The following is a 17896-nucleotide window of genomic DNA, read 5'->3' on the forward strand; positions in this document are numbered from 1 at the left end:
TTTACAATATGAACTCCATCCTCCTGTAGCACCACCTGGTGGCCACTTGTCTTAAAGCTTCTCTATTTCATGAAGACTTTTTTCTCCTTTTTTTTTTACCTCCTATTCTAAGCTATTATAAGATCACTAATGGTTTGCTGTTAATCTGTTAACGGAATTAAGTTGCATGTGTTTGTTTCTGCACTTTTTCTATTGGTCTCTGCCTCTTTTCTATTAGTCTCTGCCTCTTTTCTATTGGTCTCTGCCTCTTTTCTATTGACCTCTGCCTCTTTTCTATTGATCTCTGCCTCTTCTATTGATCTCTGCCTCTTTTCTATTGATCTCTGCCTCTTTTCTATTGGTCTCTGCCTCTTTTCTATTGGTCTCTGCCTCTTTTCTATTGATCTCTGCCTCTTTTCTATTGGTCGCTGCCTCTTTTCTATTGGTCTCTTGCTCTTTGCTACTTTGCCATTTGTTTTTTCTTTTCTTTCTTTTCTTTGATCTCTTCCAGGGGCCCTCCAGCTCCTCCGCCCCCCCCCCCTGTCCCACTGCTGCGCCCCCCGCTGGTTACCGCTGACTCCTGCTTTCTCTCATTTTACCTCTGCACTGACTGGAAGCACACACATGAATCGTTAACGTACACATGTTCACCGTGTTGCATGTGAAGAATACTACAAATACACAGAACACCCAACAAGTCCAGGGTCTGTATTTATCAAGCATCCTGAAGATAAGAGCAGCGAGTCGGTACTCGTATTATTCTAGACGATGTCTGGTGAATATGGGCCCTGGGGGGGGGGGGGGGTGGGGGGGGGGGGGGGTGGGGGGGGGGAGGGGGGGGTATTTTACAAAGCGTATTTACGCAGTTAGCCAGATAACTCATTGAATAACTTCTGATATTTTGTGCTAGTTATCAACATGTATGACTGAATCACATCCCTGAACCTAATGATTAATATTTTGAGTTTTTACAGATTCAAACTCCAACACATTACACATCTGGTGAAATGTTGTATCTCTGGCTTTGTCTCCTGGGTTCTGGTTCCTCTGTCTCTTCCTTTTCATCTGGAAAGTTGGATCTCTCTGTAACACACTACTGTCCACACATAACGTCCTCCTCCCGCCGTACCTCCTCCTCTCCCGGGGGCTCGTCCGGGGCGTGGAAGACACCTTTGTGCCGAGATCAATGTCCAAAGTAAAAACGTCTCCGTACAGTAAAACATAAAAAGGAGATCGGGATTGAAATTAGAGAATGGATTTTGGCTCAAAAGTTGCTCCCAGGTCTTGCTCTGATCTATTTTGAGTTCACGCTGATCTCTCTTGAGTTCACGCTGGTCTCTTGAGTTCACGCTGATCTCTTTTGAGTTCACGATGATCTCTCTTGAGTTCACGCTGATCTCTCTTGAGTTCACGCTGATCTCTTGAGTTCACACTGATCTCTCTTGAGTTCACACTGATCTCTTGAGTTCACGCTGATCTCTTTTGAGTTCACACTGGTCTCTTGAGTTCACACTGATCTCTGAAGACCTTTCTGATGAGAAATTGCTTGAGTTTGTTCTCATGAACGATATTCTGGCTGGTCTCTTCTCTTGCATCTTACTATATATAGCATGTTTTTAACAAATAAGATCATTAATTAAGCGATGAGTACTTTAATTTTTAAGACGTATTACACATTTTCTTAATGTATTTTGTTATGCATTACTATTTGTGACCGGGCCCAGCGGTAAGAGACTCATGTCTGGAAGTCAGATCGCGAGATGAAAATGAAAATGAACAGTTATAGTATCTCTAAATAGTAAAACTTTTGTTTGAAAAGGGCAGTTTGTGGGGGCGGCTGGGTGGCGCAGCGGACATTGCGCTCATCACCAACGCAAGAGACACCGGGTTCGACTCCGGCTGTCTGCGTTGCCTCCGGCTTGGGCCAGCCATCATACTAACTCAATTGGCAGAGTTAGCGGGTGGAAGTCGATGGGTGGTAATTTGGACGTTGTGGACAGCGACTCCTACAGGTCGGTTGGGGACGCCTGCACAGCAGAGACGGGAAATGGCGGGGGTAGTGTGAGCCTCCCACACGTTACACCTCGCCAATGAGAGTCCGCGCTGGCAGGTGAAAAGATGTGACAGGCTGCCTCCACATGTATCGGAGGGGACATGTGATGCAAGGCTTCTATCCTCCCTACAACCGGCCAGTGGGGGGCATATGCGAGCAACGTTCAAGACAGGGGAGGGGAGAATTGGCACAGCGGCATTGGGATGGGAGAAAAATAGAAAGAGGAGAAAAAGTGGATAAAAAAAAAGAAAAGGGCAGTTTGTGACAGTACCTGACTGCCAAGGTGTTAACAATGCTGAATTTCTCTGAGACTTGAGGTTTAACCGTCTGTAGTGTGATAGTAAAGGGTTAACCTTCTGTAGTGTGGTAGTGAAAGAGTTAAACTGCTGTTGTGTGGCAGTGAAAAGGGTTAACCTTCTGTATTGTGGCAGTGAAAGGGTTAACCGTTTGGTAGTGCGGCAGTGAAAGGGTTAACTAGATTCAAATAAGCATATCTTCTTCAAATATAAAAAAATATATATAAAGGGCGGCTGAGTGGCGCAGTGGGCAAGGCGCTCGCCACTAATGCAGGAGATGCTGGTATCGAGCCCAGCTCTCGGCGTTGCTACCGGCTTGGCCGGTCGTCATACTAACACAATTGGCAGTGTTAGAGGGTGGGAAAGCCGGTGGGTGGGGATTGGACGTTGTGGACAGCGACTCCTACAGGTCGGTTGGTGCGCCTGTACAGCATAATCAGGAAGTATCTGGGGCAGCGTGAGCCTCCCACGTGTTACTCCTCGCCGCTGAGAGATCACGCTGTGCAGGTGAAAAGATGCGACAGCTGCCTCCTCGTGTACCGGAGGGGACACGTGATGCAAGGCTTGGTCCTCACTGCAACCGACCAGTGGGAGGCATAGTCTAGCAACGTTCGAGACAGGGGAGGGGAGAATTGAAGGGAGAATTGGCGAGGCGAAATTGGGATGGGAGAAAAATGGAAAATAAGGAGAAAAAGTAGATAAAAAAATTATATATATATATATAAAATCTGAAACCCGACCCGAGGGAGAATTGTGCCACGAACTGCTGGGCTCGGTCGCACCTTGTGGTGCTTTTTGTCCTGTGTGTAAAAGCTGAACTCCCCCGTGTCTGTCCGTCTGTCCCAGGCGCGCTCAGGTGATCGAGCGGTTCCAGGAGGGACAGAACGTGGAGCAGATGGACACCGGCGTCCCCGACTCGCTCCCCTGCAACACTGTGTCTGTCCAGAGGCCGGGCCGCAGCGGGAGACGCTTCCTCTCCAGCAAACCCGTACGCTACGCCCCTCACAGAACTCTCTGTAGCCAAAACAAACCCGTACGCTACGCCCCTCACAGAACTCTCTGTAGCCAAAACAAACCCGTACGCTACGCCCCTCACAGAACTCTCTGTAGCCAAAACAAACCCGTACGCTACGCCCCTCACAGAACTCTCTGTAGCCAAAACAAACCCGTACGCTACGCCCCTCACAGAACTCTCTGTAGCCAAAACAAACCCGTACGCTACGCCCCTCACAGAACTCTCTGTAGCCAAAACAAACCCGTACGCTACGCCCCTCACAGAACTCTCTGTAGCCAAAACAAACCCGTACGCTACGCCCCTCACAGAACTCGCTGTAGCCAAAACAAACCCGTACGCTACGCCCCTCACAGAACACTCTGTAGCCAAAACAAACCCGTACGCTACGCCCCTCACAGAACTCTCTGTAGCCAAAAACAAACCCGTACGCTACGCCCCTCACAGAACTCTGTAGCCAAAACAAACCCATACGCTACGCCCCTCACAGAACTCTCTGTAGCCAAAACAAACCCGTACGCTACGCCCCTCACATAACTCTGTAGCCAAAACAAACCCATACGCTATGCCCCTCACAGAACTCTCTGTAGCCAAAACAAACCCGTACGCTACACTCCTCACAGAACTCTCTGTAGCCAAAACAAACCTGTACGCTACGCTCCTCACAAAACTATTATCTGAAATAAAAATTTTCAAATAATAATAATTCTAACCCTAACTAACCTTACTGTCATCATGCACTTGTCCTAATATACTAACCTAAAACCTACACTGTACACTTTGATGAACATTGTTACTCAGCTGATAGAATTGTGCCCTTCCTGATCTTGTAAGTCGCTTTGGATAAAAGCGTCAGCTAAATTACTAAATGTAAATGTTTAGCCAAAACAAACCTGTACGCTACGCACCTCACAAAACTCTTATTATCTGAAATAAAAATGTTCAAATAATAATAATTCTAACCCTAACTAACCTTACTGTCATCATGCACTTTCAAGCTAAATTACTAAATGTAAATGTTTAGCCAAAACAAACCCTCTGTAGCCAAAACAAACCCGTACGCTACACACCTCACAAAACTCACCATTTACCATTTATTGACTATTTACCATTTCTTTACCATTTATTTACTATTTTCCATTTATTTACCATTTCTGTAATGAGAATATTGATGCGCTGCACTGATCCTTTCTCTAGGAGTTTTCACTGGATGCTGGGAAGGAGCGCTCGGCCCCCGATGTGTCCAGCTCCACCCTCTCCAGCTTCAGGAGAGCCAAGTCGCTGGACCGCAGGGCCACGGAGTCCTCCATCACCGTAGGTTCTGTGTGGCGGCCATTACGGCTCTTTTGGCTCTGTCCCTTTCCTCCATGACCGTAGGTTCTGTGTGCAGGACACTAGTGGTGGCCATTACGGCTCTTTGAAGGGAGCCGGATCTTTTGGCTCTGTCCCTTTCCGGCTCCCTTCATTCGTAACCAAAGAGCCGTTCAGAAGAATCGGATCGTTCGCGAACGTCACTTCACTACAGGAAACATCTGAATGCCAGTCGGAACAGTAGCTATACATTATCAAAACAAAAAGGGGGGGGGGGGGGGTCCAGCCTCTTGAATTATAATATCCACTAATTGAAAGCAACGGCTAATCCTCCATATTCAAGTTTCAAGTGTTGTTTTATTTGTCACATATAAATAGCTACATGTACATTACAGTGAAAGGCTTGGTTCTGTATGAGCCTCCTGAGATTGTGCTTCATGCAGTAAAAAGAATAAAGACCAAACAGTATACAAAATATACAATAATACAAACTAAAGTACAAAATGCAAACACAATGCAAAAATGAGGTAGGGATATTGAATAGAATAGAATGGAATAGAAATACTTTAATCATCCCGAGGGAAATTTGACACTACAAATCGCTCATTTAGACGGAACAAAGTCACAAATAAGAATAACAAAACAAATTGCCTAAGAATAAGAATAAAATAGGCCTAAGAATAAGATGATAATAATACGATATTCACCAGTCATATTGCAGTGGCTCTAAATGCTGAATTGGGGTCTTGTTTTTAAATCGGATCAGCACCATACCGCTGATCTGAGGTCTGTTGTCCAGGGGTTTTTGTGGGGTTTACCCTATCAACGCGTCTGCCCTGGACAGAATTGCAGCTGCCTGAAACACCCCTCCCCATAACCCCCCCCCCCCTGATATAAATAGCTGGCACCGAGGCCGTTAAGACTTCAGTAGTGTGTGTAGGTGAACGTGTGGACGTTGCTCGTCTGCGTGTGAAGCTTATGGAGTGGGACCGCCGCGCCGGGCGTTAGAATGACTCTGTGCCGCCACACCGTGATGCCTCCTCACCTGATGATGAAGCTGAACAAGAACAAGGTACAGTGGGACCCAGCGGCGCCTCGTTGGGGACGACGCAGCGCTTTATTTCAACCAGAGAGTCTATAAACAGACTCGAGCCGCCGGTATGAATGACTCGACCGAGGCGGTTTGAGTTTCACCGGGGGAGAGACCGGCGAGACTTGGGGGGTCTCTCCTTGTGGCCGGACCCCCACACCCAGGCCACTCTAGAGACTCTAATTGAACAGGAAGATGGTTACCTGAATGTAAACACAACGTGCGTATATACAGAGTGATGATTATGGAACGGCTGATACTTTGTGCCACTAGCCTTTTTTTCCCCCCTGTAAGATTCCGGTCATGTTTTCATTCTCTTGAGCAGGTTAGAGAAAGTTTGTGATGAAATATACTTGGGCAATTTCTTTTTTATTTATGACACATTTTGATACACATTTTTGCTCTGAACGTTTTTAGATGTAAACTTTCAACTTGTTTACCAACTTATTTCATTGTTGTTCTTGGCCGTGTGTCCTGTTTTGTCGGCATCTTTTGGGTTATAGGAGTAAGTTGTATAATATATAAACTTTATTTGTATAGCACCTTTTCATACAAGAATTGCAGCTCAAAGTGCTTCACAGTAGCAAGAAAGGAGTGCAGACAAAAAACAAGTCTCAAACGAGCATCAAAATAGAAGATTCAATCACATAGTTCTTCACATTGGGAACTAACATCCCAATAGGCCTCTTCGTTTACGCTTTGATACATTTAAAAATAGACAAAAGGCAAAATAGAGTAGACTAGACGGAGTAAAATAATGGAATAGTGCCGTTCTGAATGACTGTTTAAACAGTATTTATCCCCGTTTGATACCCACACAGTACAACACCTGACCGTATTTCTCCCTGTTTGATACCAACACAGTTTAAAACCAAGACAGTCTTGTTGTGAATTGCAGAGGGCTATTAACTACTACACTGACTGTACACTAGCTGCCGGCTGACCGTGACGAGGTAACTAGTGTGTTGATGCCAAGACCCGATTTTGTCTTCCCTGCAGCCGGATCTGCTGAACTTCAAGAAAGGATGGATGACCAAGCTGTACGCAGACGAGATGGTAATTTGTTTCATTAACAAATGGACTGGAGACGTTGATCCTCTTCTCTATGCAGCTGTAGAATACTGTACGATGTATGATATTAATCTGAAATACCATTAATAATGTTTTAACCCTTTCCTAGTGGAAGAAGCACTGGTTTGTCCTCACTGACCAGAGTCTGAGGTTCTACAAAGACTCGATAGCCGAGGAGGTACGACTTTTTCACTATTGTGATGAAAAATTCATGACAAATTCATGCCGATTTAATTGTTAATCGACAAAGATTTTAAAGGAACTTTCGGGGAGAAATTTGCTTATTTGCTGTTCGAGTCAGACAAGAAGATGGGTACCCTTATCATCATCATCGAGAGAGAGAGAGAGAGAGAGAGAGAGAGAGAGAGAGAGAGAGAGAGAGAGAGAGAGAGAGAGAGAGAGAGAGAGAGAGAGACACACACAGACACCCGCAGCACGCTGGCTAGTTTATTTATACATCGGCTGGGTTGTGGATACGGACCATTAGCCTACCGTCAAAAGGAACGAAATACACCTTCCGACGACTCCAAAGCGGTTTTATTTACATACGTACTTGTGTGTTTACCACGCGTGGAACCGGCCTGTTGGACCAGCGCTTCAGCCTCCCTTCTTGCCCCGCTGCGCTTCCAGAGAACCTGTAGTTCCTCCTCCGTAAATTCTGCTTCAAATAGATACGGTTCTGGATCACGGTTTGTCCAGAATTCATCATCACCTTCCTCTCTTACAAAGTCGTCCATTTTTAGCATTAGTCGTTCTTCTGTAGGTTAGCCAGTCACATTGCTGCAGCTGGGCTTTAGAGGGGTCTGTGGCATATCACTGCACCTAGCTGGCTTTAGAGGCGTGCTGCGGCATATCACTGCACCCAGCTGGCTGTTGTTCATCAACAAAGTAGTCCAGACTATGTATCTGCTTGGAAAATGACGACGTCTCATTCTGCATTTTTTACTGTCCGTTCTATTTTATTATTTTTAGCCTATTTTTAAACTGAATCAAACCGCACTTTTTTTACTCTATCTAATCTATTCTATTTTATTATTTGTATTACTGAAAAACTGTGATTTACCTTACCTTGCTACCTCTATCTTTTTCTTTATTTTATTTTTTTTATGCTCGCTTATGCCTGTATTTTTTTACTGTTGTGAAGCACTTTGAACTGCAATTTCTGTATGAAAAGTGCTATACAAATAAAGTCATTATTATTGTTATTCCTACACGTGGTAAATACAAAAGTCACAACATGTAAATAGTTTTGGAGTTGTTGGAAAGTGTATTTCGTTACTTTTGCCCGGTAGGCTAATGGTCCGTATCCACTTCCAGTCATTGTGTGCAAACCTGTTAGCCTGCTGCCGTCTCTCTGGGAACCTAATCTCTGTCTGACTCTGGGGAACAAAAGTTGGCGTGTTCCTATTGCTTTTAATACTTTTATATTTGATCTATTTATTTGTTTGTTCCTCAGGCGTCTGACGTGGACGGTGAGATCGACCTGTCCACGTGTTACGACGTGACCGAGTTCCCCGTCCAGAGGAACTACGGCTTCCAAATCCTGGTCAGTGTTGATTCTGCGTGCCGTCAATTCTCGTGTGCCATTAATCACGAGAAAAAAAAAAGAAGCTTAAGCTAACGCCATGACCTAGCGGTCTATAAACAGCCCGGAACACAGACGGGGACCAGGGTGACTGGAGGTATCAGGTTTTGGCATTTCTCTTTTTGAAACAATTCTTTGTCTCGTCTGTGAAGGATGTCACTTGACCTGTCATCCCGCCTGTGGTGGGGGCTGACATCATGGGGTCTAAATCTGCCTCAGGCATTGCCCCCCCCCCGGTTATCCCACCGTGAACCCGGAGGCCACCCGTCCTGAGCAACATGTTTACATAAATACCCCCATTCCAAAAAGACACCCTGATGTCTTCTGTAACACCGTTTTTGAGAAAAGGAACGTCGGTATGAACTAGCTTCAAGGCTTTTACCCTGAGCCAGCTTTAAGGCTTTCACCCTGAGCCAGCTTTAAGGCTTTCACCCTGAGCCATAATAGCACAACAGCTACACACTTCCATGACTGTCCTTGTGAAGCCAATGTAAGGATGGATGCGTCGTTGAGTCTGAGCCAAACATGTCATCACCTCTACTGCGGCCACAATACCTATATGGGACCTATATTTTTGCTTGCAACTCTGTCGTAAATCATCAGCCAATATCAGTTGGGGCTTTGTCTGTGTGACTAACGGATTCCATTCCCAGGCCTTCTCAATATGAGCACAACTTTAGTTCCAATGTTGCCTGTTGTGTTTATGTTTGTTTGGAGTTTTCCAGGGGGAGGGAGGGCAGGAATAATACTTGTGGAGATCGTTCTCTTTGGCTGTGAACAACAAGGGTTTGATGACAAGAAATGATTAACTCCCAAGTATTTATAAACTCCCTCTCTGTCTGCAGACCGGATGGGGCTGGAATTTGGCTTAGTGCAGAAGCAAAACAACCGTGACACCATCTACATCAGATTAATGGGGCACCTAAATATTTGATAAGGTTCTTGTGAAAGTGCAGCCTATCCAGTTTGTAAACGGCTCCATGTTCACAGACTCATTATTACAACAAAGGGTTAAGAGGCGGTCAAAGATGGAGGATTGAGATGACTGTGTTTTGTTTCCATTCACCAGCACCGTGCTTGTTCTATCCCAGAGTAAAACCACCCCGCTGAACCTACCAAGAATTGGAAATTATTAGGGATGTTCGATGTTGGCTTTTTTTTTACCGATATCCGATATACCGATATTGTCCAACTCTTAATTTCCGATACCGATATATGCAGGGTCCCCCCCCCCCAAAACGGAATAGTTGCAGGTAATTAACATTACATATCTCTTGTCGTGGAAAACATTATGCATACTTTTGACAATAAATAAAATAAGAATTTGTTCTTACTTGCTTGCCTCGGTAAATAAAGGTAAAGAAAATTATAATAATAAAAACGATTCCGATCATTTCCGATATTACATTGTAATGCCAATATCGGTAGGCCGATAATATCGGACATATCTAGAAATGATCAAAAGACTTCAATGCTAGTCATTATTACAGGAGGGAAAAGCAGGCGTGACAGGGTTGCCTCTCCTCCCCGCACTACATTTGACTGCAATTGTGGTGTGGTGGAGATAACACATTGTGACCGAGCCCAACAGTTCGTGGCACAAGTCTCCTTCTGTAATCTTTCTGATTCTTACAGATTATGAAAGTACAGAATGTAAGAATGTGTAATACATTGAAAAATAAGAAAATTTGCTTATTTGAATCTAGTTAAACCTCAAGTCTCAGAGCAGAGAAAATCCAATATAAAGTTTGGCTGCAATTTTAACACCTTGGCAGTTCTTAAACATTCAAACTGTGATCATATGGAGAGAAAAAAACTAGAAAAAAAAAAACATTTCATTAATTTTCTCGCAATCTGACTTCCAGAGACCATGAGTCTCTTACCGCTGGCCCGGTCGCGTGTTGCTTTTTAACAGGTCATGAGTGCAAGAATGTGACAATTTGACCATGTGACCGCGGCAATGCCTAACCTTAACCTTAACCATGCCTAACCTTAACCATAGAAAGAATATTGCCATTCTCTTTGACAAACTCTAACCTTAACCAGCTCCTTAACAGCGCCTAAACTTAACCGTTCTAACCTTAACCAACTCCGAAACAATGCCTAACCTTAACCTTAACCTTAACCATGCCTAACCTTAACCGGCGAAAGAATACACGTTAAAAAAAAAATCACGTTAAAAAAAAAAAATTCATGGGATTCGAACTCGTCAACAACGAACCGCAGGACCGCAGGACCGCTGCTGTGCCAGGTGAGCTGAAGCGCCGAATGAAAGTCATGGCGGATTACTGCGGCGGTTACCTAATTCCGCTCGCGCTCTGCCGCTCCGCTCGCTCTGCCGCTCCGCTCGCTCTGCCGCTCTGCTCTGCGGTTGCCGCGCCTGCCGCGGGGCATGGCGCAGCCAATCAGGGAAAACGCGGAAGCAAAAGCAGCACTCATGACATGTCATTAAGCAATAGGCGGCCCGGTCACATTTTTATTTGGTGTGATACGGTAAGGTCTCTGTAGGGGGCACTGTGAACCTCTTGCCCGCCAGTCGTTCCTTACAGCATGCCCTGCGCTCTTCCCCTGTGTGTCCAGAGCAACAAGGAGGGGGCGTGGACTCTGTCGGCCATGACCTCTGGAATCCGACGCAACTGGATCCAGGCCATCATGAAGAACGTGAGGCCCACCATCGCCCCCCCCGACGTCACCCGGTAAGACGCCACGGGGATATCACCGAGTGCTGCGGCGCCCCCCTGTGGACATAAACACTGCTTTCGCCTCACCTTTTTAATCTCATTAATTCTCTCTCTCTCTCTGTGTCTCTCTCTGTCTCTCTCTGTCTCTGTGTCTCTCTCTCCCCCCCTCTATCTCTCTCTCTGTCTCTCTCTCTCTGTCTCTGTGTCTCTCTCTCTCTCCCCCCCTCTATCTCTCTCTCCCCCCTCTATCTCTCTCTGTGTCTCTATCTCTGTCTCTCTTCCCTCTCTCTCTCTCTCTCTCTCCTCCCTCTCTCTCTCTCTCTCTCTCTCTCTCCTCTCTCTCTCTCTCCTCTCTCTCTCTCTCTCTCTCTCTCTCTCTCTCTCCTCTCTCTCTCTCTCTCTCCCTCTCCCCCTCTCTCCTCTCCTCCCTCGACCGGTATTTCCATCCTGCTTCCAGGAAAAACGTCTCTCTGAAACTGTCGGTTCTGAAGCCCAGGTTGGATTGCTTGTGCGTTGAATACCCCCCCCCCCCCCCCCTCACACACACACACACCTCTCCTCACCCCCCCCTAACCAGTGATGTCATGGCTTAGTGATGCCCGCCTCCGCGTGTTCGTCCTCCCGCCGTGTGTGTCATGTGATTGTTGAGTAATGTCTCGCTTGTCAGTCGCGCTGCCATACGGAGCCTTGACGTGACCTCACACCCTGACACCCTGACCTTGACGTGACCTCACACACTGACACCTTGACGTGACCTCACACACTGACACCCTGACGGTCAACTAGAATAAGTCGCCCACCTGACCCCCCCCCCACCCCCCACCCCACCTCGATCAGCCGCAGAGAAAAACACTGGATTATTATTAAGTCTGTCGTCGAGGTTACGCGTTAAATAGCTTTTTGGAGATGGGTCACGGAACGGTTACAAAACGGAAGAGGGTGGGGGCGGGATTGTTCATTGCGGGAATTGTCGGGAACAGCTGAGGCCAGAGAAGTATTTTGTTACCGTTCGCTATGCACCGCAGCGACAGAAGTATTCATATCTTTGCTCAGTTATTTTTTGGATACTTGAAACACCGTCACGCCAGTGTGAGCTGCAGAGTCTAGCCTTTCAGAGGACTCATCCAGGATTCCCGCAGGGCCTTGCAGTAATGTCTTAAAAAGGTCTCGCATATGATTCTGATAGTTATTAAACATTTATTGTATTAGGAAGTTACTTCTATGTTGCGTTAGCTTCTTTGTATCGCATTTAAATGTGTTTGGGGGGGGGGGGGGAGCAACTGCACCGTCACAACCAAGCTTCAGCTAGCGTCAGTCAGAGCCTGAGGTAAAGAGAGATTCTGAGGTAAAGAGAGGTTCTGAGGTAAAGAGAGGTTCTGAGGTAAAGAGAGATTCTGAGGTAAAGAGAGGTTCTGAGGTAAAGAGAGGTTCTGAGGTAAAGAGAGGTTCTGAGGTAAAGAGAGATTCTGAGGTAAAGAGAGGTTCTGAGGTAAAGAGAGATTCTGAGGTAAAGAGAGATTCTGAGGTAAAGAGAGGTTCTGAGGTAAAGAGAGGTTCTGCTAGCATACGTCTTGAAATATTTACTTCTGTTTATGGGAAAGTAATATTTTGTAAGTAATTCTGGGACTTTTTTATGTAAGGGATAATGTATAGCTACGAGGTCATTGTCGCAAAATAATTGACCGACACGTAGTTTAAAATACCGAGCCGCCTCGGCGAGGTGTTTTAAACGCAGTGAAGGTCAATTATTTTGCGATGATGACCGAGTAAAGCTATACATTATCCCGCTTATTACATGGCTAACTTACTAACAATATACCTAATTCATTTGACAAATCGCAGTTCTGTGGCTCTGTCAGCCCAAATAAAGTGATTATTATTATTGCGGGCAGCCCGGCAGGTGTGTCTGATTGGCTGCACTGAAACAGTGTGTGTCAGTGGGCTTGATTACTCCAGCTGCGAAAAACAATAATCACCGGTGGTTATCGAAAAATAATGACCGCTGTCGGGGGGCTATTGACCAATCACAAGCAAGCATTTCGGCGAATGTGAAAACGCTATGTAATAATCTTTCATAATAATCTTCCTTCACCCCCCCCCCCCCCATGGCCATAAAATAGGTATTGAATTCTATTCAAAGTGGTCTTAAATGGAACCTGTTGAAACCGGCAGGAACGCCTGTCCTCTGGTGTCTAAGGTACAGTGCACCATATGTGCCTCTGGTTGCGTCGACCGACGGTCCGACACCTCGCGGCGCCACATTCCGCGTCGCAGGCGGCTCTCTCTCTCCGCCGGGAATGCGTGTTATTTTTGGCGTTTCTGCACAGATACCTCACAGACGAGCGCTTCCTCATTCTGGGGTTGCGCCCCTTCTCCTTAACCCCCTGCCACCTCCACACCACGCGACGGAAATAGATGATTCCATCGGGACACAGCTCCCCGACACTAGACGTGAATGCCAAGCAGTGTGCAGATTACTGCGCACACACGTCACACACACACACACACACACACACACACACACACACACACACACACACACACACACACACACACACACACACACACACCCTCTCCATATGAGTACTGTACACACAAGAGTGAACACTGCCGCTGAAGCGAGGGGGACTGTGATCGAGCCACTAGGCTCCAGTCTGTCGTTACAGCTGGGACCACCAGGAGGACGGTCTGCTCTGAGCCCAATATCATGCATATCACCACAGGTTTTCCGGGACTAATACAAGTCTTCAGTGTTTCCATGCATTCCTTTTAGTTGTATTCATGCTTCAAAGTGCACAGTTCCAAGGAGCCTGCACTGCTGGACATGTTTACACCGGTGTGTGTCTTCCATCAAGGTGTTTAATGTGGCAGTGTTGTGTTGCACAGTGTTGTGTTGCACAGAGACGATGAGTGTTTAATGTGGCAGTGTTGTGTTGCACAGTGTTGTGTTGCACAGTGTTGTGTTGCACAGTGTTGTGTTGTTGCAAAGTGTTGTGTTGCATAGTGTTATTTAGTGTCTCTTTAACATACTGACCACAACTTGATTCTCATTAACTATTAATTATGTCCCCAATGTACCATCTGCTATAAAAAATATATAAACATCATCAATCTAATAATATAACACTTTTGGTCTGTTCACCTTATTCCAATCATTTTTATTGCAGTAACATGGGATTGTCGAGCAAAAACATTATATTTTTTATCGATACTTCCTGCCAGTGAATTAATGAATAATTTTTTTTTATCAAATTATTTTATTTCGAATGTTTACAAATAATAAACAATAAACAAATAATTATTCGATTTTTTTTACAAATAAACAATCGAAAAGGATAGGTTTGAAGCACAAAAGGCTTATAGAGCAACCTACCCCTAATTCAAAAACAAATTCAAAAAAGTTAGTTTGCAAAATAAAACGAACAAACAAAAAAATCAACAATCAACAATCAACAAAAACCGATCCCGAAAAGAACAAAAAAAGTTACGTTTGCAAGATAAAACAAACAAAAAATCAACAAAAACCGGTCCCGAAAAGAACATAAGCCAACATAGGAAAATCAATACTTAATCTGCAATACCCGAGTTTCATGGTAGAGAAAACGGATTCTACATGTAGGTTGAATTTGACTATAAGGGCGTTTTCACACCTGTAGTTTGTTTGCTTTGTTCCGATTCAGGGAGACACCGGGACTATAATGATACAATGTTGCACTTGTCCCTTAGTTCGTTTGTGTTCACACGGCTGTGTTAACAGCGGACCAAAACAAACGCACGCGCGAGCAAACTGTCACTCATTGGTCAGATTTTGGGGTGTGCCTCTGACCAACATCTATTATACACTGCTGTTTAATCCTCCGACCAGCATCTATTATACACTGCTGTTTAATCCTCTGATCAGCATCTATTATACACTGCTGTTTAATCCTCTGACCAGCATCTATTATACACTGCTGTTTAATCCTCTGACCAGCATCTATTATACACTGCTGTTTAATCCTCTGACCAGCATCTATTATACACTGGTGTTTAATCCTCTGACCGGCATCTATTGTCCGTAAATGTCTTATCTGTTGTCATGTTTATATGTTATGTGTGCGTGGACCCCAGGAAGATTAGCTGATGTTTATGTTTTCAGCTAATGGAGATCCTAATAAAATCATAAAATCCTATTATACACTGCTGTTTAATCCTCTGACCAGCATCTATTATACACTGCTGTTTAATCCTCTGACCAGCATCTATTATACACCGCTGTTTAATCCTCTATCTGACCGGCATGTATTTTTTTTTCTTTCGCCATCTCTGTTCCTCTCTCCTTCTCGTCCCCTTCAGCTCGCACCCCGATGAGAAGGCGAATGCCCGGGTGGTGCTGGAGCGCTGTCCACAGCCTTCCCCCGAGCCGCCCGCGGCCGGTCCCGAGGCCCCCAGGGTGGACGGCCACACGCAGAGAACCACCGGGAGCAGCGCCCCGCCCGCCTCTGAGCCACGCAAGGGCCGGGTGCGAGAGCGCCGGCGAGACGGCCGCTCCAAGACCTACGACTGGTCCGACTTCAAGGCGGAGGAGGAGCCCCGGGGAGACGGAGCGGAGGACACCGTGGGCCTCGGCTCCGCCTCCTCCTCCTCCACCACCACCACCTCCTCCTCGTCCTGCTCCTCCACCTCCTCCCCGGCTTCCTCTCCCAACTCCGCCACCTCCTCTCCCCAGACCTCCTCCTCCTCCGTCTCGGAGCGGAGGCACGTCCTCCAGCGGGCCCCGCCACGCGGCGCCACCCACGCGTCCAACACCGTCACCGTGACCTTGACGGCCACGTTGAATGCCTCGCACGGGGTGGTGCACCCGAGGGTCCCCGAGCCCCAGGACCCGGGGAAGATGGAGGTGGACCCCCCCGGGGCCGTGAACCCTGACCCCCCCGCGGCCGTGAACCCTGACCCCGAGGGTGGCGGCGGGCAGAAGGGCGGCGACAGGGTCCCAGACGTACAGGTGGAGATCGAGCAGCGCTGGCATCAGGTGGAGACGACGCCGTTGAGGGAAGAGAAGCAGGTGCCCATCGCTTCCACAGCAGGCAGCCCCGCCGACAGGCTGCCCCCGCTCGAGCTGGCGGCCATCTTGGACAAAGAGGTAGACATCTTGGGGCTCTTTTTACACACATGTAAAGTACATGTGCCATGTTGTGAAACGTATGCAACCTTTGGAAATAATAATAATAATACATGTATAGCGCTTTTCCGAATGCTCAAAGACACTTTACAGAGCAAAATAAACAATACAGTTTTAGTAGAAACAATTAAAATAAAAAAATGATATAAAAGGTGAGAGAGGAAGGAGTTCAAGGCTTGAAAGCAAGGGTAAAAAGGTGGGTTTTTAGGGCTTTTTTAAATGATGAGGGTGTCTGCATGACGGATATGGTTGGGCAGGGCGTTCCAGAGGGTGGGGGCAGCTGCAGCGAAGGCCCTGTCACCCCATTGCTGCTTTGATGCATCGTAATGTTACAACTCACTGACTAGCTAATGTAGGCTAAGCTACAAAGTTACTTTAGGTTGAGTAGGGTGACCAAACGTCCTCTTTTGCCCGGACACATGTCCTCTTTTCACGCCCTGTCCGGTGTTCGTTTAAATTATTATTATAATAAGGCGGAGTGCAACACGTGCAAAGCTTGACCATATGTTTTTGTGTCTAATAAAGGTGCCAGAGATCTCAAAGCACACATGGGCACATACTTTTTTTTTTTTTTATATATAAAGCTGTGCGAGGCGAGAGTTTGATGGCAAAGTTGACCGAATTGATTGAAGTATGCAGCTATACAGAGAGAGAAAGAAAATAATTTTTTTATATTTTGATTCCTCAAAATTATGTTTTGGTTTGATTTATAATGATATATGATGCTTATGATACAATCCTTCTAAGGATTACGTGTGTAATAAATTAACACTAATTGCAAGTTAGTGAGAGAGATATTATTTTGTTATATACAATAATATAAATAATAATTTTCTATCCATACAGAGAAGGCATACTTTAAATATCTTAAAATGATAAGGCATCGTTGGTATCATTTAAGTATCTTGAGGCTGAGGGGCAGAGGGTTGAGCCAATATGATCTAGTGCAGTGGTTCTCAAACTACGGGTCGCGACCCAAATTGGGGTCGCGGGTAGGTGACAGTGGGGTCACGCATTGGAAAGTAAAAAAAGAAATTATATTTTGGCTAAATATGCCTCGTTTTATAAATGTGTATTGATAACATAGTGCTGTAATTACATTTTCTAATAAATATGCATGATCAAGTTCAACAACGTGTGCTTTTATTTTGATATTCCTTAACTCATTGGCTGCCGCGCTGTTTCCGGGATATGGCTATGCGCTGCCACGCATTAAACCAATGGAGTCCGTCACCTTGTTTGCAGGGCTATAACTATATTGTATATTATAGCTATGGATGCAATACTATGGCCCATTTGACATCGAGTATCTATCGTTCAATATGTGAAAAAGAACGGTCTAGGGTAATTCCTGGGAGGCTAGTAATAGCCCGCAACGTGTATTATACTAAATCCATTGGCATTTAGTTCCTACACACGCTACAATAAAAAATTCAAATGCATATGATCGGTATTATGTTCCATCATGAATGCATGAAAGGGTGGGGGGGGGGGTCGTTTTTTTATTCTTTGATCGTCACCAACGGAATACGTTATGGACTAGTGTTACACACATACGCTTGGATCACAATGAAGGCATGCTTTGATCAACGCAATATTTATATCATATAGCCCTTACCTTGACTAGGATCTGCCCGAAAAAGAATATTCCAATTAT

General features: G+C 45.7%; 1 protein-coding gene across 5 annotated transcripts in view; it reads left to right on the forward strand.

The window, feature by feature from the left end:
• The window catches only part of LOC311235219 (myosin phosphatase Rho interacting protein), a 178900-nt gene that overhangs the window by 126598 nt on the left and 34406 nt on the right, over window positions 1-17896 (forward strand). For all 5 annotated transcript variants that reach the window (XM_084322622.1, XM_084322621.1, XM_084322624.1 and 2 more), the window contains 7 exons: window positions 3175-3316; window positions 4538-4654; window positions 6741-6797; window positions 6922-6990; window positions 8269-8358; window positions 10978-11093; window positions 15414-16200. In XM_084322622.1, the coding sequence (XP_084178748.1) occupies window positions 3175-3316; window positions 4538-4654; window positions 6741-6797; window positions 6922-6990; window positions 8269-8358; window positions 10978-11093; window positions 15414-16200 (1378 nt within the window). The remainder of the gene's footprint in view (window positions 1-3174; window positions 3317-4537; window positions 4655-6740; window positions 6798-6921; window positions 6991-8268; window positions 8359-10977; window positions 11094-15413; window positions 16201-17896) is intronic.

Source organism: Notolepis coatsorum (assembly GCF_963971535.1).
Source record: "Notolepis coatsorum genome assembly, chromosome: 10".
NCBI classification, from domain to species: domain Eukaryota; kingdom Metazoa; phylum Chordata; class Actinopteri; order Aulopiformes; family Paralepididae; genus Notolepis; species Notolepis coatsorum.